Here is a 26,993-nt window from a genome sequence, read left to right on the forward strand (position 1 = left end):
ACGCGAGTCAAGCTAACCGCCATAAACTTGCAAACATATAGGTAAGTGTACCAAAAGTTTTAAATGGGTTTTGTTCATTGACATTCATGTTATTTTGCTTATTGGCCTTCCGTGGATCATATCTGAAGGCGTGCTTTTCACGCAGTAAAACAATATATCATCGCATTATGTTCTGGTTTCAGTTAAGAATGCAGTTATGTGGAACCAACATACCAGAGAAACGTTGCATTGCATTAATCGTCACGTTTATTCATTTCCCCGCAGCGAAACAATGTAACAGTGTATGTGAGAGGTTTGTGAACGCCTCTACTCCTTGTGTTCAGTAAAGGTTCGCAACTTCCGTCGGTGTTCGGCAGTGATGGAAATGACGTCGAGATGCGAACCGAACGTGTCGGTGATGCGGTAGATGGCGCTCTTGCACTCGCTTCTCAAACTTCGGATTTCAAGCAGCATGCAGGCGACTGATGAAGACGAAGATGTGACTGGGAGCTTGTTGTACTTCTCTAGTGCCTGCGTTGGAACATGCAAACGGTGGTAAAACATTTCAAAAACTATAAAACGTAAGAAATACCAAACCCACATGTCGGGAAACAAAATTGCCTGGCACCTATTTACGGTATTTCTGAATTACTACTAATGCTGCCAGGCATGTTTTATTGCCCAAATGCGGCTCTTCTGGCAATTTACGGTGTTAGATTTAAATTTTTATTTAAACAGCACATTTGGCCAACAAGGAAATGCATTAAACCTTTTACGAAAATATGAATTCCAAGTCTGCTTTTAAGTCAAGCCCTGGTATTTAACACGGCAACAGATACAAAATACTAACGTTGTGGAGGTCGAGTAGAGTAGCAATAATCTCGTGGAGACGACGTTGCACAATACCGTAGACATCTTCCACAAAAGAAGCCTCGGCCAAAATAGAAATACTCTGCAGCGCCCACTTGCAGATAGATCCGCCGGAAAACAAGTTGGCGGCGACTCGATCTGGCATCTGACAAACAAGCGAAAAACGTTTTAAGCCGAACATCGGAAATGGGTGGTCACGACTTGGCGGTAACTCGCAAACGCGTCGAAATAGCAATTCTTTGAAAGAGGGTCTGTCACGCAGATTTTTTCTGTCGATGGGCAACCCACCTTCTTTACTAAGTACGAAACGAGCGAGAACTTTTTCAGCGACTTCTCCAAGGTGGTCATGAAGTTGTTCATCTGCGTGTTGAGTGGTTTCTGATCGCCCTGTATCCGATGCATTGATGTCGGTATTAATTATTATCTTCCAAAAAAAATTTTTTTGATAAAATAAAGTAATATATATACCTGGTCGTCACAGGCACCGGCATAACTTCCCTCGGCTGGATTCGATAAACTGTTCTGTAGAAAGCAATTAACTACAATGGAAAAAATAATACATCACAGTCGCACATTTTACCTTGTAAAGTTGACGAGTCCACAATTTAGGTGTGGGGATGACAAGATTGGTTCCTGTTCTGTACGGAGAGTTTGCCAAATTAGCTGCCGTCGTATCAAGTGTTGAAACCTGTGTTCGAAAGCAGTTAAACACATTTACTACGTTCCATGTGAATGGCAACTCTCTACATGAAATGCCGTAAAAGGCGTTGCACACAATTTAAGAAATCATTGAAAGAACGATTTTTTTACAGCAGCGAAAAACGTTTATTTCAATCAGCGATGGGATACCAGGAATGTTTTAAATAGAATTAACTTACATTGAAATATGACATGTTCGGCGAACTGGCTCCATCAGAATTAAGTGGGCGTCGACGCAAATTGGAAACAGAGAGAAACGGAGATTTTTCGTCTGCATGAAAACCAACAAAGTTGAAATTATTTGTATGATTTAGAACGGTGTGTGGCATCAACTCGTTTAACTGACAAAGTTGTTTTACACATCAACTAGTGCGCAAAACTACTTTGAATTTTACCTCACCGAATATACGTGGAACGCAAAGATGGTGAAATAACCACAACTTATTGTAAAGTACCGGAGGTGCTCGATTGTGATGAGGTGGAGGATTTTGACGACAATCTTGAAACATTTTTCTGGTCGTTATCGAAGTGTCCTAAAAAAAAGCAATTAAACTACTCCAACAAACCTATTTTTAACAAACCACTGAACTATGTGAACCTGCGTATCTCAGACTGTGGTTGGTGAGCTCAGCGGTGAAGTTTGTAATGCGAAGGAGGCATTCGTCGGCAATGACATTCCATTTGGAGGTTTTACTTGTAACCCCACCTTGTTGCAAAGCAAACACCTGTTTGCGCACCGTCGGCGAGTTGCATGTTAAATGGGTGAGACATTGAAATGCCAAATGCTGTAAAAGATGTCATGGTGCGTGGTTGGGTAACAATTTTTTTACCAACTCCAAAATGCAATTTGCCCAAAATAGTTGACTGACATTAAACGGCATTACATTGTACGTGTCAGAAAACGGCAATTAATCTTCTGATGCAACATCCTGTCTCTTTGGGCAGATAATGAAGCCCTAAGTTGGTATCGAATCGTGTCGAAAAGTGACAGGCGAAAGAAAGTTATAGCGCTGGGACAGTTTGTGCCAGGCAAGCAAAGGTATATCTTTGCACTTGATTCACGTTTTGGAACAAATGCTAAAAGTGAGAATGTGAAAGAAACAAAGAAACAATTTTTTTCCTTTTGGAGAGAGATGGTTCAATTTTTCAAAATCAACTTTTTGATTGTGGTTCTGCAAAGCATCGGAATAACCTATGCAGGAAGTAAGCGGAGTTGGAAATAACTAAAATAAACTATAGATTAGAAAAGGGAAAGATGTTGCTCTTCACACAGATGTTTGCTTTAAGCAAAAATTGATCGCAATGTAATTTGGTTTTCAGAATGCAACTTTTCAAAACCATGTGGAACCAACATACCAGAAGAAGTTTGCAATAGTAGAGATTGCTGTTATAAAATCATCAACACCAGCATTCACAACTGCTTTGGGCGGGACTATGGTTAGTTAGTTCCATAACAAAAGATACAGGAAGAAAATAACAATATGGAAGCAACTAGAATTCTGTGGATATCAGCATTTGTATTTTTTTTTTTAAATTAAAAATTTTTAGTTCGGCCACCGGATCCACCTGCACACGCGCCGCCTATATTTGAAGAGATTTTACCACCTGATGCAGCAGAAATAAACTACAGTCTTGAAAAACAACTTGTCAGATTAAAAGATCCACAGGAAAAATTAACCAAAGCTCAGGCTATTCATATTGCAAATTCGGTAACAGACAGTTAAAAAACATTTTTAGCACATTTTAATATTCATATGTTTGATGAAGCTCGAACGCTGGCTCCGGGATAAGGGTCTTGAAGGTGAAGGAGTAAATTGGGATATAAACAGAAAAGGAATATTTTATGCCATTGTGAAAGTAAGTCATTCCATGTATAAAACCAGCACTACAATTTTGAAAGAAAACGATTTTGCAGAAGAGATATTCATAATTTTTCTCTACGCAGAGAGACAAATCAACTTTTTATGAACCAGTGAGATTCAGAAGTGGGACTGTGATTGATGTTGACCCAAGCACAAAAAGTATAAACAACGATATTAGTCTTCTTGTTTTTGTGGAGTATGTAACGCTCGCCACAATTCTGCAAGGGTAAGAGAGTATGTTGGTAAGGTATTGTTTAATTGTAATGTAATTTAAAATTCAAAACTGATATGCAGACACAAAGACGGGACACTCCAGTGCACAGCTAACAACGAGTCAGTGGTATCTGTGACAGCTTATGACGACGCAGGAACAGATGTGTCTGTTTCCCTGTCGTTTCACCAAACTGTTCAAAAATATCATGACAGGTGTGTAGGCATCGGTGAATCAAAATATATTTTAATGCAAGTTGTAATCATAGGCTTTCCTGTGAGTACTTGAACGAGACCTCACACCATTGGTTTTCAACTGGGTGTATCACCACCACTTTTGGTCAAAATTCAGTTACATGTTTCTGCAATCACACAACTAAGTTTGCAATTGTCTTTCAAGTGATTCCAACTAATGTAACTATACCACCTTTCCACAAAAATGCAATTCAAGTAGGTTACTGAACTACTCCTTAATTCTTAATATGCACCTTAATTAATTTTGGTCCAAATTTTTTTCAGATACTTGAGTATGTGATGGAAGGATTATCATTTGTGTGTTTGCTGGTTACTTTTTTAAGCTTAATTCTTGTGTTACGGCGTCGATCCAAATCAGTCTCCACCAGCACTGCCAAGGCCAAAGAAAGAACGATTGTGCACACAAACTTCGTGGCAGCCCTTGGCTCACTTCACTTGATTAGACTTTTAAGTGAGGCTGCTTATGGAATCGAGGCACTCTGTGGTGCAATTGTATTTTTCAGGTTATTTTGAACACTTCTTTTTTGTTAGTGCATAGTAAACATTCTGGATTTTGTGCAGTCACTACTTTATGCTGGCGAGTGGAATGTGGATGTTAATTGAGGGAATCGTCCTGTATGTTAATTTGATCATCAAAAGCATGAAATTTACAAAACTAGGTTGGATGAAATTTGCAGCTGGTTGGGGAATCCCGGGTCTTATTGTCCTTGTTGCATCAGGTAATATTTGCTCATTCAATGTTACATAACTACAATATTATAACATGCCCACTCTTGGGTTCACAGCAATTGGATTTTCGAACAACACTTATGTGGAGAAAAAACATGAGTTGCAATGCCCAACCGGAACAAGTGATGTCAAAATTTTACCTATGCTCAAAGTAACACTTGTTTAAAAAAATAAACTTAAGGCGTTACAACAAAAACCATCTTTTTTTAGAACACAACACAGGAATACTGTTGGCTGAGTATAAGCAGCAATATGATTTGGTCTGCAACAGGGCCTCTTATACTCATTTTTGCAATCAACCTATTCATTCTCACACACACAGTTTCATTTGTACTGAGACTTAGCCTTAAAACTGACACAATGAAACCAGCCAACCAAAAAAGTCAAAACTTCAAGCACTTGTGGTAAGTAAAAACAATAAACTTTCCACTGTCTTGTGTTGCAAAATAACGTTCTATGTGACATTTGCTTTACTAGGAACACGACCAAAGGTATTCTTGTCCTGTTTCCCATTCTTGGCGTTCCTTGGTTGATAGGATTTCTAGTGAATGTTGAAAATTCGAGCGTAAATCTTGTATTTCAGTATATTCATGTAGTTCTAAATGGGCTCCAAGGAGTCTTTATTTTCATTCTCTACACTGGTGTTAACAAAGAGGTAGATGACACCCACTGCGGTTAACAACATAAAAAACCAATGGGGTTAAAATTTTTACAGTTTCGTGAAATTGTGTACCGATTGATCAACAACAAATGGCAACAACACAAGATTTCTTCATCACGATCAGCAAACAACTCAACCATGACACCCAAGGAAAAGTTCAAAAAGAGCATCAGCAGCATTATGGGCACACCCACTATCAGGAAAAAGTCTTAGTAAGTTGCAATCGAAAAGAAATCACTATGCAGAAAATGTAATCAAAAACACAAAACCCTATGGGTTTGGAAGTAATTCAGTGATAGAAATATGTGCTTTATGTTTTAGCCACCTGACTAAAGGTGGAAGCAACAGTCATGTGAGTATTCAATCAAACTACACACAACGTAGACAGAGTTCTGGATCAAGCTCAGTCACTAGTACCATCAGAAGGATGAAAAGGTCAATTAAAATATTTTTGGGCTCCAGTGTTTTGCAGATACAATTTATTTGTGGTATAAAAGTAAAAAAATTTTAAAAATCTGTCTTTATATACAGAAAATATTCTGCGGGTTCAATGGACCCTATGAGAATGGGACCACCATCTGTTGGTCAGTTTGGCCCAGGTTACAGTGGCAGTTTACCTCGGGGATGGGGATACCGAACAACACCACAAGTTACAAGAACACCAAGTATCAAGTCTCTACAGTCCGACCATAGTGGCAGTCATAAAGTATGCGCCATTTGTGGTTCGTCAAAGAAGACTTGTCGACACAACTCTGGTTCAATGTCGAGACTCAACTGGGAGGCAACAGACAAAGTGCAAACTTATTATGAGTTTCAATCAACTATAGGAAGGGAATTACCCACTCTGAACTCACGCTGGCAAAGAATGACTGCCGAAGAGTTTAAACGATTTTCAGCGATACCTGAAGAAAAGCGAAGAAGTGGAGTAAACTCTTTTTACCTTGAAAACAATGAGGGTATGAGCAGCACGCAAATGGCTTGGGATAAAAAAGCAAAAACACTTGAGCGCACAAACTTGGCTTCTTCCAATCCCAATGCCATGCGAGAGTACATAATATCGGTTGATATACACTCACCAACTCATACAAAAGATGAGTCGCAACTTGCAGCTTTACCATCTAGCAACCAAAACAAGTTGGAAAAAGTAACCAACAAAACCCCAGAGAGGCCTACTACCCCGAAAAAGTTGAGGGCAAAATCTACAAAAACATTTGAAATTCTATTTAACAGCAAAGAACATGCCAAAGACCCAAACCAATCCAAGTTCAGTATCCCAACACCTAAACATTCCAAACGCAAAAGTGACAGAATGTCAGCTTACAGTGATAGACTGGTTAAGGCTGTGGAGAGTTGGATGAATGAAGAGGAGAAACTCAGAAGAAAAAATGAGAAATAAATTACCTTGCACCTTGCATGGATATAAATATACTTTTCTGCATGCACTTGATGATGCTGCCAAAGTTTGTTTGTATTTATGATGAAGTTAGCACGCTTTACGTAGATAAATGCCTGTTGTGTGTGTGCATACCAATGTTGACATTGCAAAAAGTACTAAAATTCATTGTTGTGTTTAAGTTACTTTATATTTACAATAAGCAAATACCTGTACATATGTTGGCTGCTTTTCATTCAAATTAGCTGTCAGCAACTTTTCTGCATCCTCTGGAAAAACTGAATCAACCAGGAAATCAAACCTCTAAAAACATGCTTGTTTCAAATTTCAGCATAAACATCATCCATTGCATATTGTAGGTAACGCTACCTTTGTGACACATAGATTAAACATGTTCCATGTCATGTTATGTAGCACCAAAAGCAAAGAACCCAGGAGAAGCATGGTCCAAAATACTGGAATTATACCCAGTATGTTGAGAACACTAATCACATGGAAATCACTATCAAATATAAAAACAAGTTAGGAAGAAAAACATTGCAAAAAATTGACTTACTTTGTTTTGAGTCCAATCAAAGTTGCCACAAAATCTCTTGGTATGAAACCAAAAAAGTAGTAGAACACCACAAAGTTGCGTGTGAATTTTAACGAAGTTATCATGGAACTCATTATTACCGACAAAATGTTGCATTTTAAGTAAAGAATTCTAGTTTGCTGCATAAATGGAATAATTGTTACAGTCTATATAACAAAATTTATGGGTTAAGTACCTGAATAGATGAAAAATACAAGGAGTATTTTTTCTCCTTTTCATTGCATAAAAAATTTGCTGCCCCCACACAAAAACTGAACATTACAAGAAGAAACCAATATTCGTTTAGGCATCTAAAACAACACAACATTTACAGGAAACATATATTTTTGTGTAATAGGGTGCAAGGATCCAGAATACTATAAAAACAAATAAAAAAATTAAACCAATAATGATCAAATTTATAAAATTAAACGATATGTTTTCAAATCAATTAGCCATGATACCAACTTAAGCACAGATATATATTTTGCTGTAAGTGATCCTTACACATCTCCCGATGTTTGTGATGAACAAGCACCAAAAGGTGAGGATGTGCTCGTTGTCAACAAAGACACAAAGACATATATGACAACATTCAGTGCTCCGTGACACACCATGAGAAGCATAGAATTGGTTTGTAAAAGCCTTTTGAGCATTTCATACCGAGACACAGGAATTTTGGAAATTACTGAAAATTGTTGAAAATTTTTTTCTTAACAAAACTGCACACTAATATTGTAAATACTGAACTTCACTTACCAGAAAAAAGGTTGGAAAATGTTGGAATGTACAAGACACTGAAAGATGCCAATAAAACTAACAAGAAAAATGTACACATGGAAACAAGATGAGCAAAAAAATCTGAAACAGTAAAAATAGTCCAACATAGCATAAAAACAATGCTTAATTCAACTATTCTATTACAATGTTAAGATTTTAAAGCAACAGCAACTGTGAACATGGCTTTTGAGGTCATCAAATTAAAAAGTCACTTAATTTATACAAATAGTAGGCTATCTATAAATATAAAAATTTTAATTATACCATGTAGTACGTGGACATGACTCCAAGGACTTAAAATCCAGAAAAACAAAAATATATGCAGTATTACGAAATTTGTCATCCAAGTCCATATAATTGAGGTGTAAGTTCGCCATTTCAACTCCTGAGACAAAAAAATTTAAGTTTTTGTTTGAATTTGAAGAATAAATCAAATGGCCATTTTTTATTTACTGCCTACCTTCGCAAGTAGCCAATGTGTGGCCATGTTTTCTTTATTATAGTCTTCAGAATCTTGTCTCGCACTCTGTAAACAATATTATGAACGTCCCACTTTTTCGTGTTCCCCGCCTGGACAAAACAGCGCCACCTTGCATAAAAACTTTTTATGGTTTAACCATAGAATACTAAAACAGTATTCTTCGGTTTAACCTTGGTTTTGATTCGGAAATATTTAATCTTGGCAAGAGCCGGCCTTGAAGGAGTGTGAAATATGATTAGGTTAACGCAATAAATAAACTCTTTTGCAGTGTAGAAGTGATACCATGCCTTAGCTGCGAAGCCTGTGAACCTTATTTTGCAGTGTATTTGCATTTGTAAATTAGTTAATATATAAATCAATTCTTTGTCGCTACGACATTACACCGTTGTTGTTACTTCAGTTGCGTCAAGCTTTTCCTTGGTTTGTGATTCATTGTCAAAAACCAGATAATAAAACGTTTATTCGGAATAAAATGTTGGCCCGAAGAGTGACAGTTTGGAGAGACAATCATATGTCCATATTCCTACATGGCTAGTACTAATGATTGATCGTTTTAGATGCCAAATACTCTGTAAAGTAAACATTTTGTGTAATCTTTGTTCATATTTATACTTACTGCCTGCGTGTTAATATTTTTGATAATTTCTGGCCAAATATTTCGGGTGTCTCTTTTGTCATGAATCGGTGATCATTTTGTGGTCACGTGCTTATTCTTAAGAAACGTGCTTATTTTGGAATTGCGTGCTTAATGTTTTTTTGTTCACTAATTATGGATTATTGATTACACTTTGATACAAATCTTGGGCAATTATGACCCCCAAGTTCGGCGAAACATAAAAAAGGTATAAGTCCTCCGCACCACAACAATATATATGCGACGTTTAAATATGATGTCACACCCGCAATATTTTTCCTTCAAAAGGCCCCAAGTTTAATTATTACAAAGGCACGAAAGAAAATAGTTCATAATATAGAAATTTGGATTTTTTGTAGCATCAAATAATGGATTCTTTTTCATCTTCTTTGGAGGTATCGTTGCTGCTTTCGTTTAAAGATTGTAGCTCAGACGGCAAGATGTCCTTTTTATCGACAGTAGAACCTTGCTTCGCTTTGCTTTCACGGCATACTTTCCGATACAAGGTGAGCATTAAACATATAGATATAATTTTCATAGACATAAGCAGTCCTCCATAGCTGATACGAAATCGGTTGGTGTCGTAAAGCTGCAAAATATAGATATTACATTGTCACACGTTATAAGACAGAAATGTATATACAGTAAAGTATATGTTGCCACTTATTGCAATAGTTTTTAATAACCCTTTACTCCTTTGCATCAGAAATAATATATTCGTACCCTGCAATAAGAACGGTTGCTGCACGGTTTTTGGGTCCACAGCAAACATGTTTGGTCAATTGCGTAACCGAACAAAACAGGTGCAGGTATCCACCCGAGCACCCGGTAAACAAAAAATGCCATTGATATGCCAAATGCCTTTTCTTGGGGCTCCAAAGTTCTACAAAAAAATAAGCACATGCGATTTTGTATAGACCTATCTGGAAAACACAGCATGACCATTAATGAAAATAAAATGCAAATAAAATCGACTTTCGTACCTCAAAAGCAACATCATCTTTGGGGTGGCAGTCAAACCTGAGAATAAGTTTGACGCTGATGTAATTGCAATAACCAACCACGTCAATCCCTCGCATTTGCTGCGATAACAACTGCCAACAGAAACCGACTGCTTGTCCGACGACGCGCCAACACAAGAGCACGACGTGTAGTTCTGGAATGAAGAAAAGCGCTAAAAAAATTACAGTAGAAATAATACTTCGTACCATTGTGAGATCCTTTTCGTTGTAGATTCTCTCAGTACACCCAGCAAAACAGGGTGACTGATATGTAATATTTCCCGGCCCGCAGACAGGAGTAAAGACGTCCGGGTCACAATTACAATTACCAACGCACTTGTCTTCAAATGCCCCTTCCGAATCTCTGGGTTTACTATTGGTAAAAAAACACCTTTTATCATTTGTACTTGCGTACGTGACTCAAAATAGCTTGGAGAACTTACTCCACATTATATAATAACGCATAAATACACTGTTCAATACAAATATTATACACCAGGGACAACCTCCAATGCAGATCAAGGTTTTTTAATCATTTTTCAGCTTACCTGTTGGGATAAGGAACAGTGATGCCGGCAAAGTCATTTGGGCCGCAACCAACTAATATAAGGGCGACGTATGTCACCAATGTTAAAAGGTAAAAAACAAGAACCAAGCGCACTATGCCACGCATTTTCATCTTCCATCGTTTAATGGACGCCGCTCCAATCATCGTCCCCACCACAAGAAAGGTAAAGTTGTACGCACCTTTTTTATAATGCGATTAGATTTGAATTAAGAAGTGCGAAGTGTTTGAACTCACCAACAAGGAAGCTGCCCTGTGCAGCCGATTTTCCAAATCCCACTTCGAGATATTTAATCATAAATGTGACAACTGCAGAAACTTTAAATGCTTCGCAAATCCATGAAGCAACAATTAGCAAGTAGTTCTGATTGCGAAGCAGTTTCTTTAACATTGGAAGAAATCCGCTGAAATATGTTAAGGATTAATAAAAAAATTTTCTGAAGATAAGCCGAAATAGGAGCTTGTATTCTTTTGTGACATACCCCCATTCGCCCTCTGGGACTACATTTTGGTTGTTACTGTCCTTATAGGTCGGGTCTTCGTTGTGGTTTGGTTCGGTAGATTCTGTTGGCTGCGAAAAAAAGATAAAAAGAAAAACGATAAGCGAAACACTGGCAACGTTTTTCTAAATGAGTAGTAACCTTGTTTTTGAAAACAAGCAAATATAGATACAGGTAAGCTTACCTCATTTTTTTCTTTTTCTTTGGCCATTATCTTCGGATAAAACCAGATAGGTATAGAGACACAAAGCATTGTGCCCGCACAAACGTAAAAGCCGAGCCACCATGCACCCACCCACGCCGGGTGACGGGGATGAATTGTTACAGAAGCTGAAAATAAGTTGCTATGTTAGGCGAGAAACAGGTGAATTCTGCGTTGATTTACAGTGTTACATTTACCTGTGTCAACCCAACCCACATCCACCCAGAGTTTGAGAAAGGCTGCTCCTGCTACAAAACCCGCGATGGGACCCAACAGAGCAATGGTGTGTACAAGTCCTGAAAGCAAATACACGTTATTGCTGAGCGTGTTGCACTAAACTAGATTAATCCAGACAGGTTTGTTCAAACAAGTGTTACCCAGCCTTAAACAGCCCGATTCGATGATTTACATCTTCCACCTACGTCACGACATGACTTTGCAAAGCGTGCAAGCCGACTCAGCATTTTTTAACGCTGTACAGAGTAGCTTATCACGGCATGATTTTCGCATCGTTGTCAGGTAGCGAATCAACAGCAAAATTTCATTGAACACATGTTCCAACATTCAACCGATCCCAAACACTTCCAGCTACTTTATGGAATTGAAACACGCAGCGCTCCAGCACCACAATTCTACCTTGGGATCGGTATTGATGCGCTAAATTCCTTGTACAGGTTTAGAGCAGTGCGTTAACTTTCATGCCGGTCCTCCAAATATATTACAATTTTATATCTCAATTGCAAAATGCAAGATGTTGAAGGCTTGTCCATTGATTAAAGAAATAAAACATCCAATTTTAATCTGATTTAGAATTTCCCTTGTTCCGTAATTTGCAGCATTGTGACGTAAGACAAAGTTTAGAGACTATACTTCGGACTATGTCGTACGTCACAATGCTCTTCTTGTGGTGCGAAAATGTTTAAAAGTGCAATTCATTTGAGACCAATGGTATGGGTTGATTTTGAAAATCCACCAGTCCGCAAAATTTGTTTTGTAAGTTTACTGGTCCGTCCGCAAACTTAAAAAGGTTGAGAACCACTGGTTTAGAGCATTCATATTTTCGTACATTTATCCTAATAATACAATACACGATTCCAAGCGCCATTGTTTAAGTTTGAATGGAGTACATCGCATGTAGGACGAATATTAAATACATGCTACGAATATTCGGATTCGAATCGGGAAATCCGTTATTCCCAGCAGTTTATAGAATAGCACTATTTTATAACTTCTACATGTTAGCAGTTTTCTTTGTGTTATTACCCGTGGGCATGTCCGCAGATGAACCGCCTTGTAAGTTGCAAAATAGCAAAAATAAGATTAGAGGGTGTTTCGTTACATTACGCCGATTACAACGTGAAACAATAGTGTGTTTACCGATGTAGGCCGCTGCGTTGTGTTCAGAAGCGTGATCGTCAATATAAGAAAATCCCAGTGGAAGCATCGGCGCGTCACCAACGCCGGTGAGAATAACTCCCATAACGATTAAAATAAAGAGGTTCGAGGAGTCACCTGGGCTTGTCGTTGAATCACATAAATGTGACGAAGATTCCGTGGTCAGTGAAGCACTAAAAGTTTAATAGATGTTAGTTCAGTTATGCGTCTCTGGGCAAAGGGTTGACCTCCTTTGTACCACAGGGCTTTCGTTTGGTCAAGCCTTGCATAAAAATTTAGGCTACCTGCTGGCGTTGCATGTCACGGGTTGTTGAAAATTCTGTTGACTCATGTTGCTTGATATGTCTTGATAGTGGTAGCGATCACCGATAAACTGTGGCAGTCCAGCCAAGAAACTCCCCATTGCAATGAACAAGCATCCAATTCCGATCAACCGAGGTCTAAAAAGCATTAATTTTGATCATAAAACACACTCATCCGATCGACACAGCTCATTTTTTGTCAACCTGTTGAATCGTTGACCGAGATAACCCACAAAAAGCATTGTAGTTAGGTTTCCAATTTGAGCGCCTGAGGAAATTATCGCCACAATGCTGCTAGAAAGTTGGAATCGCCTCTCGATGGTCGTCAGTACGCTTTTAGTAGAAGTTCCACCAAATATCTGTCATTTTTTTTCAATAGAAATCAATTTCTTGGACAAAGTATTTTTGTCATAGCTCTGTATGTGTCATACGAAATTGTTATGCTAAAATGTCAAATTATAGCTCTCCTGTGTTTTACATCGAAGCAAAATTAGTTATGCTACACCACATTGGTCGGCAATTTACATCAATATGCACTCACAATTATATTTGTCAATGAATAGAAGAAATAGAAAACTGTTCCACAGAAAAGCAAAATTAACTCACTTTCACAAAAGCAATTAATCCAATCCACATTGCGAACGTCCTCGTTGTGAAAAAACAACCTTTTCCCCCCATATTAAAATCAACTTGAACTGAAGAAAATAACTTGAACTGAATAAGATGTCTGTCTGACTAACAGCTGTATCTGTCAGCTCTTTTATATGATAACGACGTTTTAAAAAAAGCGGCGGAATTCGACCTTCTAAACGAGAATCGCATGACCCACGCATGCAATTCGTCTTGCATTCTGACACCAGTAAATAAGTGTTTGCGGTGATTCAAGGCAATCGTGTCAGAGAAAGTGTATTACAAGTTTGTTAACACACAAAACAAATACCTCAATAATTTTAACGATCGAAGTCTATGACTATCGCACGCTCTTTGCCAAGTTTAATGATTTCGCTAATTACATATAATATAAACCAGCCAATTTGTACTACAGTGTGTGCTTTTGTACAAAAGAACTGATATCATCAACATATTATCACACCGCGATCTCTTTGCTTGCATATCCCCGCCAAATCCTCTTTACGAGCTCGTATTTCATTTTGAAATCTTGGATAAAGGAGAAACTGGCACAGCTCAATTGTATTACTCCCCAAATAGTATTTAACAACGACTGTTGTCCCAAAACAAAATTCAATTTTTAAGCAGTAACGTTTTATTAAATTGCTAAACAAAAAAAACAGAATTAATGATAAACTCGATATTTAATACATGAACGAAAGTACTTTAAATTATAGTTTCACTGTTCTTGTCTGTATCTTTCTCCTCATGGTTCGCAATGATTAGTTTTTGGTCGGCTTCTTCATGGTTATCTACATTGTTTATGGTCTTCGGTCGTTGTGTTTCTGCTTCCTCACGACGAACGAGGCGATAAAGGCAGATCAAAATGCATGTTGACAAAGTTTTGACCCCAAGAAGAATCCCGCCGTAACTCAAACGATACGCGTCGTTGTCGAATAACTAAAACTTTATATTTTACTTTGATGATAATTTATTGTATAAAGTTTTACTCTGCAATAAGCGTGACTGGAGCAGGACGGTTCTGTCCATAGCAGGCAGGTCGCATCAATGGCATACCCGACGAGAATGGGCGCGGGAATCCAGCCGATCAAACGACAGGTAAAAAATGCCATTCCAATGCCAAATGCTTTCTCTTCAGATGACAAGGTTCTGCATAGAAATAGCCAAACTTCTCCTAAAAGCAGCTTCTGAAATCCTATTTGATATTAATGACAACCACAAAAGCAGTGTTTTGGTGGATTGCACTCATATAATCTAAGTACTTTAAATGCATAAGCTTAAACAGCATTAGGTTTTGAACTCATATCTCATATTGTGGTACGAAACCTCATGAGCAGAACAAATAGTGGCGTGGCGGAGATTCCTGATACGAAGTTGGAGAAAGCTTTCAAAGCAATTACGACGACGGCGAGATTCTCACATTTGCTCGAGTAGCAGCGGCCGATCGTCACAATTTGCTCCCCGGGATCACTCGCAACACAAGAACACAATGTGTAATTCTGAAAACGATACGCGAGTTGACATTAAACAAGCAATGCGTTTATTCGCACTCTCAAGAAACATGGAACAGCTCCTTGGTGGATTAAAACTGACGATTGGTTGCACGAAAATACCCGGCAACTATTGATTAGTATGACAAGTATTTTTCATGCAAAGTTTACCTTCGATTTCGAAATACAATTCCCTAACTTACACAGAACTAATCAAAAAGTTTAATAAAAAGGTTTGCGACAAAAATATTTTTCTTATCGGTCGCCACCTTTATACTTCCATCCTCTTGAACGAACCCAGAGCAACCGGCAAAGCACGGTGAAGCGTAGGTTATCTGTCCAGGTCCACACACAGGTGCATACACATTCTCATCACAACTGCACGCGGCATTGCATTCAGTGGCAAGGGTATGTTCCAGCGACTCCGTTTCACTGAATTAAAGTCAGTGAGACTTGAGAAAACAGGAAATTTGTGATGAGCCACTTGCCTGGTCGGATAACGAATCGTTAAACCCGCAACGTCTATTGGTCCGCACCCAATCATCATGAAACCGACGAAGCAAAGCATGGTAAGAATGAACGCAACAAAAACCAACCTCAGTGTTCCAGTAAAGGTCAGTCGCCATTTCTTAACGATTAAACTGCCCAGAATGGTGCCCAGAACTAAAAACGGAAGGTTGGCGGCGCCTGAACATGCAAAGAATAAAGTAAAATAACTGCGCAATTAATTTAACGCTTGTGTAAGTTAACAATAATGAAAGTCACTTGCCTATTAAAAAACTGCTTTGTGATGCCGATTTACCAAAGGCGACTTCTAGGTATTTGACAACAAAAGTCGACACCGATGAAAGTTTAAACCATTCAACAACCCAAATGCACACCATGAGAACAAACCTTTTGTTTTTAGCCAGTTTTTTAAATGCGTTCCAAAAGCCACTGTCAAAGAAGTTGAAATTATTTTTCATCTATCAAGTATTCAGCTTCAACTGTAGAAGTAATATAAGAAACTCCAAAATATCTTTGCTACCCTAGCTCCTTGAGAACAACGTTTTTTCTGTAAGTTGTTTTGAACTCCGGATCCTTTGTGTTTTCTTCTGTATGTGTTGGTGAGTCAGCGTCTTCATCCTACAAGTTGTAAGTGCGTCTTTAAAGATTTACGTTTTAAGAGTAGAGACGTTTACAATTAAAATATGGATGTGAATGTGACAAATACGAGATGTGAAACTTATTTCTCTCTTTGCATTAATGTTTAGATACAATTGTGTTCACAACAAAAAACTTTATGTTAAACTGAACAACCGTTGATTATTTGGCGAATTTCACTCTACCTTGCTGTCCTTTTCTTTTTCCATTATATTCGGATAAAACCAAAGCGGAAAGCTGAATAGAGTCATAATAACAGCAGCAAATAGGAAACCCATCCACCAGGCTCCAACCCATGAAGGGTGGCGCGGCTGAATGGTGATTGTATCTGTTAAAACCAAGCTGTTAACCTCACGAAATGGCCGGCTTTATATTTTACCTGTGTCTACCCAACCAACGTCTACGCACATTTTAAGTAACACGGAACCCAACATGTAACCCATCATGGGACCAATTAACCCAATGGAGTTAATGATACCTGGAAAGAAAATATCAGGATCGTCAGTGCACAAACCGCCATGTGTTTGAAAATAGTGTTCACACTACTTAGTCTTACCCACATATACTGCCGAGTTGTGCTCGGTTGCATGGTCATCGACGAACGAAAAACCAAGCGGTTGTATTGCAGAAGATCCTAAACCGGAAGTCATTATTCCGAACATGATGAGAATGTAAAGATTGGAAGATGCGTCCTTCTGCGTCTCATCCATGCAATTTACGTTTGTTTTGTTTGAATCCCTGTCGCATATAAACATCTGGATTTAAATGCGGGGTAAATTTTTATGAAATAAGCTCTTCATCGCCTTATGTAAAACATGTGATGTGTAATATGGGAACTAAAAGTATGTCAATACACGTGAAAAGGTATGTTGCCTCATGTAACCTACTTCGAGCTTGGATGCTCAAATTCGTTACCCAGAACTATATATTCGTTACCCAGAACAGATAATCACGTCCTCTCCGTTCTTGAGCGTTGTGTTAAGACTAATATCGTCAAAATGGTAGCGATCACCAACGAATTGCGGTAGAGCCGTCAGAAGGTAGCCGAATGTCATCGTCAAACATCCAATGGCAATCAACCTTGGTCTTTAAGCGCAAACGACTTAATTGTAGACATATGGAGAGGGGAAAAAAGTAACCAATTGGAAAATACCTGTGATGACGTTGACCAAAATAACTTACGAACAACATCACGGTCAAATTCCCAATTTGTCCCCCAGTCGCCATCACTGCGATGATTTTGCTGGAGAGATTAAATCTCCTTTCAACCGTTGTCAACACACTTTTTGTGTATGCTCCAGCAAAAATCTGCATTGTATTGTACAACACTATTTTATATGGGGACTTGCAAATAAAACTCTAAATCAAGAGATTAAAATGGCCGGCAAATATCGCATTGGAGTAACTTGGGTTCGAAACTATTCCGTTTATTGCTTTATAAAACTTAATTACTTTGACACAAGGTGTTCCGCAACAACATAAATTTTATTTGCTTTCCTATTTTAAATCACTTTCCCGGTGGAAGTATCTGTTGGCACAGTCAACAATTAAAGTCATCTGAAGGCCATGTAATAAAAGCTCGCAACATTAGCCGATCTAAATGAATCACCCATCTTATTACTCTGAGCAGGATATAAACAAGCGCATGCTCAAGTCAGCAGTTCGCAAACAATCAGTACCGTATTCTCACATAGCGATGTGAAAACAAATTGTTACTAAATTGACATAAAGATATTTGAATTGCCAGGGCGTTACTAGACAAAAACCATGTGCAGCTTGCAGTAATCAATGAAAACGGAATTTAAAACATATTTTAAAGACACGGCTCTGCTTTGTGAGGTTTTATGTCGTCCAATGTAGATTAATTTACACACATGGCGTTTCAAGGCTCCCAATTGACACAGCGCCATCAAGACACTTACAAAACCTACATTCGTTATTTACTTATGTTCTATTGGTCTGTTAAATCTTTTTCGGTCAGTTCGTTAAACATGCTACCTTCGTTCAACCAGTATATTACCGTCTTGAACAGTTTTGTTGATAAAAATATCCCAAGTACGCAGATGGTGGTCAAATAATTGAAATTATTTTTTTCCCTAAATCTAACAACTTATATAGCCTAGGTAACTTACTTGCGCAAACATTATGAAGCCGATCCAAATAGCAAACGTTCTTGGAGAAAGAAAGCAACTCCTGCAGCCCATGACTAATTGCACAAGTAGTAATTTTGCAGCACAAAGAAAGGACTAAACCTCTACCAAAGCAATCTGATATACTCAGGAATGTTATAACTGTCGGCGAATAGTCCAATGCACTAATCTATGTCTGGGATAAATCAGACAGTCGTCGTAATATTTTCGCCATCTCATGCAACAGTGGCGTAGTCACCCGAAATTCTGGTGGGGGTCAAATATTTTGTGAAATCAATCAAGCATTTATAGTTTATAGTTTAAGTCATCGCATAGCAAAGCAGGAGACAACTAACGTAAGGTTAACGGCTAAATATATATGTAAAAATTAGGCAACAATCTGTACAGTTGCAAAAACCAAAGCGTTACAATTTCCAACTTAGACATTTGGGAGGCCATAGCAATTCTCGACCCACCCTGAATACACTAGTGTCATGCAGTACCTCTACTAAAGCTAAAGATTAATATTTGAAGTTGAACAAACAATGGCAACGTTTGAGAGTCCAATGACAAAAAAGCAGTTATGATTATCAAACAATAAAGTGCATTACACCCTTCCAAATTTCGTGAAATAGTTGCTTCACAACCATTGTGTAATGCTACATATAAAACTGTATACATCAAAGGTGTTCAAATTGCATAATATTCATTCATGTTTTCGATAGTCAAAGTTTCCGTGTACCAAGCTAATATTTGCTTATTTTCAAGAAGTCTGCCTTAGAAATACGTGTGCTGTTATCGCCCACGTGGCTAAAAAAAACAACTTATTATTGTACGTATCTGCAGGTACCACTGTATTGGAGCGCTAAATGTCTTCGGAGCGTTAGATGTGTCAGTAGAATGCACTTTGACACGAATTCACACTTTGCACATTTGCGTCGAAATTGCACTTTTGTTACAGAGATGGGCATGTGGTGACGTCAGTCTCGTCACTCCTATGGAGAAACATAGAAATAGTCTTTCTAAAAAAATGTTATGGTTAGGAGTTGGCGTTCACGTTTTTTTTAACCACACTGGGATTTGAACCCAGGATATCCTGACCACGAATCCCGATCAGGTTTTTTCTTCTTGGTGTATGGGTCGGGCGCTTGACCACTGCTGCCATTTTTTTCATAACTTAAACTTTTTATTTAACAGAAATACGCTACCACAGTACAGGACACGATTCACACATAGGGGAAGGGGAGCAAAGCGAAAAGGTAAAACAAACATGACAAATTATGTTGGACATTTCAGACAGTACACGACCATTTAGTTTTATGCAAGTATACAGTGTTTCTTTTTTTTGATAAGTAAAATTCACAGTTACGTACAATACGTACATTGTTCAAAAAATTAACAATTCTGCCAATTGATGAGTTCGGTTCGGCCAACAGAGCTTGGTGGCCACCTAACGACCGATGTAGTCTGTCGCAACCCACCTCACCCAACCACATACTGCAATGCAAACAATTAAATTTGTGCATTCTGTAAATATTTTTTTCAGGTAGGCATAATAATTGTAAACACCAAAACAACGGTTTTGCGAAAATTAACACGCAGTAAAATGTGGCATGTGATTGTGGCCCCATACAGTTTATGCAACAACGCAAAAAAATTTTATGTTTGAACCTATTTTTATAGCAAAGACAAAAATATTTAAAATTTATGAAATAGTTAATAGCAAGTATTTATGTGTTAAAATTTTTGGTTTCCTTTTTTAAAACCACGCCTGTCCCCAGTATCCATAACAAAGCACGTCACGCTTCAGGTGAACCGGAAACAAATGAAGTTGTTACGTCATAACGGAGTTCTTGTCCAACAGTTTTTTGTTCAACTGCTTTGTGGCTGAAAGGTGGTTCGTCAGACTGGAAGGGTAAGTTCGTAAAGGTGGCGACCACTGTGTTTTGTGGCTGGATTTAATGCGGTAAATAGACTTGATTTAGTAAATTGGTTCCGAAATTTATATACTTACTGAAACTGTTGTGACAAAAATCGTTTTTTATATGTAAAATGTTTATTTCATACCAACTGATTAAAATTGGAATGTTACGTCTAACTTTTAATGGTTTACACCAATATCTTTTGGTTACAAATACTTGATCTATATTTTTAAATTTGGTGGATATATTTAGGATAAAGAATTGTGAATTGGTTTTCACACAAATTTTCTCTGTGTTTCGGTTTTATTTCCAACAAAAATGTTGTGAAAATCCACTTGACAGTTAGGATAGATTATTTATGTTAGAGTAAGAAATATATAATTTTTGCATACCATCATCAAGTGACTTAATTTTGGTCATAACATGGCCTCATAATCTTCTTTACCTACATATATATATTTTTTTAAATCTGGAAAGCAGTTTGTTTAAGTTGTTTACATTGACATATGTTCTAGCTGCATTAAGAAAAACTTCAGTTTTTAGTTTCCTTGATTTTATTTCCAAATACAATTTCCAAATATTATAAAACCTTGTGTCAAAATGATTTTATTTTTGGAAAACATGTTTCGCTTTAAAATCGTAAGTTCTCATTTTTATTGTAGGCATGACCCAGATAGGAAAAAATGTTGCACTTTTGTCAAGATTTATCAATAATCCACATAATAAATGCACTAATACATTAACATGTAAACACAGTCTGATAATCCACACGTTGTCCATATTAATGGTCGCCGAAACAATCCTTCTTGCATGTTACAAACCTTCGAATCTGGGGCATGTAGCACCGATTTCTTGATTTTAATATTCTAAAAATCTTGTAAACTCAGCTTTCAAATAAAATATCAAACATTGTCCTATTTTCTTGATTTCTAAAATCTTCGAAGTTCATACTAATTTTATTTAATGCAAAAGTCAACAACAAAGTTCCTTTGAATAATAAATGAAGGCCTTATCTCTGTGCTGTTGATTTAGTCCAGGCATTGCTATTTTATGTTCGAAGACAGTGTAATATCACTACAATGCTGTATCAGCATTGGCATATATTTCACAAGACTTGTATATGGTCTTTAACTTCAGTAGATATATCATGTTTGGCCTGTTAACTTGTTGGGAAAAAATATTTTCAAATTATGTTTTAGGTGCCAGCAAGTAGACCTTTAACCACTGAACTTAGGCAAAACTTGATCTGGTACCAAACATGGCTAGTTCAAGCAGCTCAAAAAGTGAATTTATAGTTGGTGGAAAATACCGCCTGGTCAGAAAAATTGGAAGTGGTTCCTTTGGTGATATTTACTTGGGAATAAATATTGCCAATGGTGAAGAAGTTGCAGTGAAACTGGAATCACAAAAGGCAAGGCACCCACAACTTCTTTACGAAAGCAAAGTGTACAAAATTCTCCAGGCCGGTGTGGGCATTCCACACATTAGGTGGTATGGCCAAGAAAGGGATTACAATGTGCTTGTTATGGATCTTCTCGGCCCCAGCCTGGAAGACCTGTTTAACTTCTGTTCCCGGAGGTTTACGATGAAGACGGTGCTGATGCTGGCTGATCAAATGATCAGTCGTATTGAATATGTCCACAACAAGAATTTTATCCACAGAGACATTAAGCCAGATAACTTCCTTATGGGCATCGGTCGTCACTGCAACAAACTTTTTCTCATTGACTTTGGTTTGGCAAAAAAATACAGAGACAGTCGTACCCGTCAGCACATTCCCTACCGAGAGGATAAAAATCTCACTGGCACAGCAAGGTATGCTTCTATTAATGCCCATCTCGGAATTGAGCAGAGTCGCAGAGATGACATGGAGTCTTTGGGATATGTGCTGATGTATTTTAACCGCACCTCATTGCCATGGCAAGGGCTGAAGGCTGCCACCAAAAAACAAAAGTATGAAAGAATCAGTGAGAAGAAAATGTCAACCCCAGTTGAGGTACGTAACTGAGTTTATATAGAAGGTATATATAACTTTAAAGTGAAGCCTGATGGATAAAATTTATAACATACATGCAGATTGTGTTCTGCTTTGTGCAATGTGTATGTTGTTGTGTTATAAAATAACAAATATTCGTATGTGATCATGGATTGTTATGGCAAAATTTTGCCCATGTAAGCAAGTAAACATTTAAAATCAGTGGTAAAAATAGAACATTTTTTTCTTTATGCTACATGAAAGATATTCCAAAATGTTTATGAATGGGGAGTGACATTTTTAAAGAATTGCAAAAAGATTTCTTACAACTGTTTGGGACCCACCAGCTATTGAATACTTACTTAAGCGCTAAGTCTGCAAGAATTCTTTTGCTGAAACTTCGCCTGTGCATGTGATAAAGTGCAGTGTTTTGAACTTTCGTTACACATTTTATTTTATTGTGTTTTCTCAAAGCACCTTACTGAGATACTTGCAAATAAATCAATAGACCAATCTGGATTTAACAAACAGGGCAGCTGTTATCACACCTAAATATTGATCAGTCGGCACAATTTATTCAATGATTGTTTGTTTTCTAAATTTTACCCATACATTTGCAGATGTCCTGGTATAATATTTCATTTTTTCTTTTAAGTTTAAGAAATAAGTTCAGCCATTTGTGATCCAACTTTCAACTGGTCTTTGGCACTAATTTGTGAATGATATTGAATAATACTACCTTTGGTACATTTTGCAATCAACTACTTTGTGTTTGTGTCCATCAGGTGTTGTGCAAAGGCTTTCCTGCAGAGTTCGCAATGTATTTAAACTACTGCCGTGGATTAAGATTTGAAGAGGCTCCAGATTACATGTACTTGAGACAGGTGAGAACTATTATTTTACAAAATCGTACTTGAATAAAAGATTTGCTGACACATTTCTTTGCTTGTGTAGCTATTCCGCATTCTCTTCCGCACCCTTAACCACCAGTACGACTACATCTTCGACTGGACCATGCTGAAGCAAAAAGCAGCTGCTGCCGCAACTTCTTCCACTGTGACTCCAACCGGCCCGACAAAGCATAATGCTCAGCACACATCTCACCATCATCAAGTGTCTCACCAGGACAAAGCCCGGCCAAAAGCCTACTAGGCGGCAATAGGCCTGTGCTGAAGTATTGTAACAATGTTTTGGACTTATTTTGGTATGGTAGTGTAAAGTCATTCTGCTGACTTTTTCAACCTAAGTGTCATGTGCTTAATTCGCACTGTTGCATGTGTGTATTTATCGTCCATTTCAGATGAAGTAAATGCATTGGCTTAACAACAATTCAACATAATTTTGATCTTACAATTATCTTTGGATATTCCTTCAGTTAGTTTGTGCGTCCATTGTATATTATATGTACTAAATTGTACCTGTAAGTAATTTTGTAATGTTAGGTTTTATTTTTGTGTTTGTTGCCAGTTTTTGGCAGCAACGGTTCTGCAATGTTTCTAAAATCTTGATACACTGCTGTCAGGTTGAAGGTTGGTGCTTGCCCTTCACCTTATTGAACTATATATGTGGGGCAATTACATGGTTTGTATAGAAGCACAACACTCCAGGTTTGCCAATTAAAGTGTTGAATGGTAATTGGGCTTACTATAATTCTACACTGCATTGACTGTAAATTAACTTACAGGAATGTAATATGTCCGTGTTGGCTCATGCTTGGTGGCATTTTATTTCTTAAATCTGGCGTATTCCAGGGGTTAAGGGCATGTTCTGCCTTGTGGCCCAGCATTCATTACACCATCGTTGTTGCGTCAAATGGATTTGCAGTGGCTGATGTAAGTCATGTGATGCTGGTAAAATCCAACCCGATTAGGAACGACCGCTTGTCGTCTTATATGGCCGAAGCGCCTTTGCGTAAAGTGCCTGCCACGACATCACCCACTGGTAACTTCTCTCTCGCGTTTTTACAACTTAACAAGGAACGAAATCGTTTTGTGTGAAGTTTTATGATACTGTCGCCAATACAAAACAAAGTGACAGCGGCCTTTCCGTTTTGTGCAGCGATACTGCTGTTTTGAGACTAGACCCTCGTCTCGTCAGCCTTGGAAACCAAGCGTAATTGCTACACTGGAGAATGACTTAGTTCGCCTCGTCTGGGAGAATTGCGGCGCAGTCCCCGTCCTTTGTGCGCCCAGTCTCTGTCCGTTGCCAATCGATTACCAAATTATCGAGCGCCGGCGCCCGGGAGACACGTACGACGTGACGTCACGGTCCACCCGCGCACCGTCAATTACGTGTTAGATTATTTCAGTACCCGGCTCGAAAATTGGAGTTGACTTATTGACTGCTGCCCACACAGAGTCGGTTGCTGTGCTTTGTACCACGCGCATCCCACAAGTTACTTGTCAACAAGGTGTTTATATGCGGACTGGTGCTTAGTGTGGCTATTAACAGGGCCGACAACAAACAACAGTGCTGTCAAAAATAGATTAAGTTTGATTGACGGACTGTCAGTGCTTGTCCTTGTTCGCAAGTAACAAGCAGTTGATGACCAGCAATCATTGATTATTTACTGAACGCGAAAGTTATATTCAGCAGAAGAATGGATCTTACAGCGGCGTAACATAAACGAGAAATCCAACTGGCAGATGCAAAAATTAACAGGTTGCCAAAAGCACAGCCTTGCCGCTTCAAACGACCGTGTCATCTCTCCACGCCCAAATGACTTTCACGAGGTCACTTGAGACGGCTTGAAATATGTTAGAATCCTAGGAGATGCCTTACGCGCGTGGTGTCTGTTACCGTTGTGTTTTAGCGCGGCCATTCGACCCCCGAAAACAAAGACTAAAGCGACAAATGTTTGTCCACCGCCCAGAGTTGCGCTTTGAAGCAAGTGTTGCACTATGCTGTACCACGGCGTCGCCATCGCTACGTGTTTATTGTAGTCACGCGGCGACTCATGACAAACAGCTGACGAGGGTAAACCGCGGCGCTACAAATGAGTTCGCGGAAAACAATATGCACACAGAAACCCTGTTCCGACATAAGGAGCAAACCAAATTTCATAATGGTAATTTAAAAACGCATCATTGGCGTGATGACGCATTGCCATGGTAGCAAGGGTTCTTGAAACAGAGTGACTCCAATTCGAGGGCCGCGCTTAGGTTGTGAATCCAGCACAAAATTACTGAGGCACTGGAAATATCTTGCTGCAACAAATGAATAAATGCGATTTCACTGGGAATTCGGGCGCCGAAACAGCGTCACAATCCTCCGAATTTTACAATAGAGCCTCTTACAAAGATACACAGTGCGGTTTAAAGACCCCACAAACTAATACATCACACAAAAACGACGAAGGAATGCCTCTGAAACTGGATCGCGTCATATTTCCGTGAAACGCGACACTCCCAGCGTTTGATGGCCTGCGGCTACGCTACCACCACAATACCCTCGAAAGCTTAATTATCAACAGGAGAGAAGGTAATCACGACCTTAGACGATCGCCAGATCCCCACAGGCTATTGTGTCGCACCCGTGATTTCAATGTTCTGCAATGACGCACACCCGACAAGCGGGTTTCTGGTTTTATCATAGGGCCCCTTCTATCCTAAAAAACTAATTAGAGAAAACAAACTAACCTTTTTAAATAGCCAATTGTTTCCAATACAATGTATCTTGCTTGCCAGGACTTCCACAGGTCCTGTATCAATAGACCGAGCAGTGTTTTATTCTATCAATAATTAATACGTTTTTTGTGCGAGTTCGTTAAATAATCAGCGAGAAACGAAGTTTCCACTTGTATGCAGCAAGCAGACCTACTAACTCGTTTGAACGGGGTTGATGGAGCAAAAAACTACAATTTATGCAGCTGCTGGCCGATGTATTTCGTTCCGACCTTCCATGTATTTTTCATTTCCAAAAGTATGAAGCCCCTTTTTAATGAAACTTCACGCGAAAGCAAGCAAGACATTTTTTTGATAAACACCGCCGGATTTCATTGTGTTTAAAACCACTGATATAAGAGACTCGTGATTGTAGCTGTTCTGCGACTGTTGATTGGCTTAAGTGGCGACCCCATGGAGTTGCAGCACCCCTTAAAAGTTTCTTTGATAACCAACCCAACCAGGACCATAACACACACTTTTCAAATAGGCTATCTATATTGTTGCATGTTTCTTTTCACCTTTAGGATCTCCCAAGCCCATATATTCCACATGGGGCAATAAAAAGGGTGCGTTTGGTCTTTATGTGACAATGCATTCAGGGATATCCAGAAACGTGACTTTAAAGAATTCGGGGGCAATCTAAATTACGTTGTCAAAGGGGAGGATCGTTGTCGGGGCCCGATCAGGTAAAAATTCAATGGCTGGTGTGTCCCAAATAGTTATTAGAAACTTAACTTCAGTTAATTCAATCTAATTTACTTGTTTAAGAAATCTTATCTATATACGCAAACACAATGGTTTATGTTTCTACTGTAAATTCGATTGTTCCGGTAAAATTTATTTTAATTTTCAACGTTACTTAAAACAAGCATTTTAAGTAAACGGAGGGCTTCAAGGAGCGGTCCTGGCATTGTTATTTTTAACTTCTTGTTAATTTGTAATAAAGA

General features: G+C 38.5%; 5 protein-coding genes across 6 annotated transcripts; 2 read left to right on the forward strand and 3 right to left on the reverse strand.

The window, feature by feature from the left end:
• Positions 1-262: 262 nt before the first annotated feature.
• LOC145895432 (nucleoporin NDC1-like) lies at positions 263-8,580 on the reverse strand. Of its 2 annotated transcripts, none has more exons than XM_082984251.1 (16): positions 8,473-8,580; positions 8,277-8,397; positions 7,992-8,093; positions 7,740-7,920; positions 7,429-7,543; positions 7,215-7,372; positions 7,028-7,142; positions 6,869-6,961; positions 2,147-2,333; positions 2,004-2,081; positions 1,728-1,819; positions 1,430-1,537; positions 1,318-1,371; positions 1,138-1,236; positions 830-994; positions 263-510 (listed from the first exon to the last, which is right to left on the reverse strand). In XM_082984251.1, the coding sequence occupies exons 1-16, from the start codon at positions 8,497-8,499 to the stop codon at positions 307-309; spliced, it is 1,899 nt and encodes a 632-aa protein (XP_082840377.1). In that variant the 5' UTR covers positions 8,500-8,580; the 3' UTR covers positions 263-306. The 2 variants fall into 2 exon arrangements, with proteins under 2 accessions (XP_082840377.1, XP_082840368.1); XM_082984242.1 differs by having other exon boundaries at positions 7,028-7,160.
• On the forward strand, positions 2,468-6,815 carry LOC145895421 (uncharacterized). The gene is made up of 15 exons (XM_082984231.1): positions 2,468-2,751; positions 2,869-2,985; positions 3,097-3,257; positions 3,316-3,405; positions 3,494-3,636; positions 3,705-3,836; positions 3,890-4,070; positions 4,140-4,378; positions 4,437-4,594; positions 4,661-4,755; positions 4,815-5,008; positions 5,082-5,259; positions 5,320-5,477; positions 5,587-5,700; positions 5,797-6,815. Exons 1-15 carry the CDS (start codon positions 2,682-2,684, stop codon positions 6,659-6,661), a joined length of 2,895 nt encoding a protein of 964 aa, XP_082840357.1. The 5' UTR covers positions 2,468-2,681; the 3' UTR covers positions 6,662-6,815.
• Positions 8,581-9,488: 908 nt separating the features above from the next.
• LOC145889217 (solute carrier organic anion transporter family member 1B2-like) lies at positions 9,489-13,728 on the reverse strand. Its single transcript, XM_082980123.1, has 13 exons — positions 13,699-13,728; positions 13,297-13,451; positions 13,075-13,230; positions 12,773-12,963; positions 11,593-11,691; positions 11,378-11,523; positions 11,176-11,264; positions 10,931-11,097; positions 10,677-10,875; positions 10,336-10,501; positions 10,111-10,283; positions 9,851-10,010; positions 9,489-9,716 (listed from the first exon to the last, which is right to left on the reverse strand). Exons 1-13 carry the CDS (start codon positions 13,726-13,728, stop codon positions 9,489-9,491), a joined length of 1,959 nt encoding a protein of 652 aa, XP_082836249.1.
• Positions 13,729-14,427: 699 nt separating this feature from the next.
• Positions 14,428-18,499, reverse strand: LOC145889228 (solute carrier organic anion transporter family member 1C1-like). The gene is made up of 13 exons (XM_082980133.1): positions 18,488-18,499; positions 17,509-17,663; positions 17,292-17,441; positions 16,912-17,093; positions 16,735-16,833; positions 16,541-16,683; positions 16,240-16,337; positions 15,982-16,148; positions 15,701-15,899; positions 15,482-15,644; positions 15,049-15,221; positions 14,712-14,871; positions 14,428-14,661 (listed from the first exon to the last, which is right to left on the reverse strand). Exons 1-13 carry the CDS (start codon positions 18,497-18,499, stop codon positions 14,428-14,430), a joined length of 1,935 nt encoding a protein of 644 aa, XP_082836259.1.
• Positions 18,500-21,289: 2,790 nt separating this feature from the next.
• Positions 21,290-24,418, forward strand: LOC145917810 (casein kinase I). Its single transcript, XM_083003097.1, has 3 exons — positions 21,290-22,402; positions 23,167-23,265; positions 23,336-24,418. Exons 1-3 carry the CDS (start codon positions 21,665-21,667, stop codon positions 23,531-23,533), a joined length of 1,035 nt encoding a protein of 344 aa, XP_082859223.1. The 5' UTR covers positions 21,290-21,664; the 3' UTR covers positions 23,534-24,418.
• The last annotated feature ends 2,575 nt before the right edge of the window (positions 24,419-26,993 follow it).

Source organism: Ascidia mentula, chromosome 1 (assembly GCF_947561715.1).
Source record: "Ascidia mentula chromosome 1, kaAscMent1.1, whole genome shotgun sequence".
Taxonomy (NCBI): domain Eukaryota; kingdom Metazoa; phylum Chordata; class Ascidiacea; order Phlebobranchia; family Ascidiidae; genus Ascidia; species Ascidia mentula.

Coding starts and splice junctions, on each gene's coding strand:
- LOC145895421 (XM_082984231.1), top strand. CDS start 2,682: ATGGTTCAATTTTTCAAAATCAACTTTTTGATTGTGGTTCTGCAAAGC. Junction 3,258..3,315: donor CTATTCATATTGCAAATTCG/GTAACAGACAGT, acceptor TGTTTGATGAAG/CTCGAACGCTGGCTCCGGGA. Junction 5,478..5,586: donor ACTATCAGGAAAAAGTCTTA/GTAAGTTGCAAT, acceptor TTTATGTTTTAG/CCACCTGACTAAAGGTGGAA.
- LOC145889228 (XM_082980133.1), bottom strand. Junction 16,834..16,911: donor CAACTCGGCAGTATATGTGG/GTAAGACTAAGT, acceptor TTTTCTTTCCAG/GTATCATTAACTCCATTGGG. Junction 15,900..15,981: donor ACAAAGCAGTTTTTTAATAG/GCAAGTGACTTT, acceptor TTGCATGTTCAG/GCGCCGCCAACCTTCCGTTT.
- LOC145917810 (XM_083003097.1), top strand. CDS start 21,665: ATGGCTAGTTCAAGCAGCTCAAAAAGTGAATTTATAGTTGGTGGAAAA. Junction 22,403..23,166: donor AAATGTCAACCCCAGTTGAG/GTACGTAACTGA, acceptor TGTGTCCATCAG/GTGTTGTGCAAAGGCTTTCC. Junction 23,266..23,335: donor ATTACATGTACTTGAGACAG/GTGAGAACTATT, acceptor TTGCTTGTGTAG/CTATTCCGCATTCTCTTCCG.
- LOC145895432 (XM_082984242.1), bottom strand. CDS start 8,499: ATGGCCACACATTGGCTACTTGCGAAG. Junction 7,544..7,739: donor TCACAAACATCGGGAGATGT/GTAAGGATCACT, acceptor GTGTTGTTTTAG/ATGCCTAAACGAATATTGGT. Junction 7,373..7,428: donor TGTATTTTTCATCTATTCAG/GTACTTAACCCA, acceptor CCATTTATGCAG/CAAACTAGAATTCTTTACTT.
- LOC145889217 (XM_082980123.1), bottom strand. CDS start 13,728: ATGTGGATTGGATTAATTGCTTTTGTGAAA. Junction 11,265..11,377: donor AAGAAAAAGAAAAAAATGAG/GTAAGCTTACCT, acceptor TTTTTTTCGCAG/CCAACAGAATCTACCGAACC. Junction 10,502..10,676: donor ACTGTTCCTTATCCCAACAG/GTAAGCTGAAAA, acceptor TTTTACCAATAG/TAAACCCAGAGATTCGGAAG.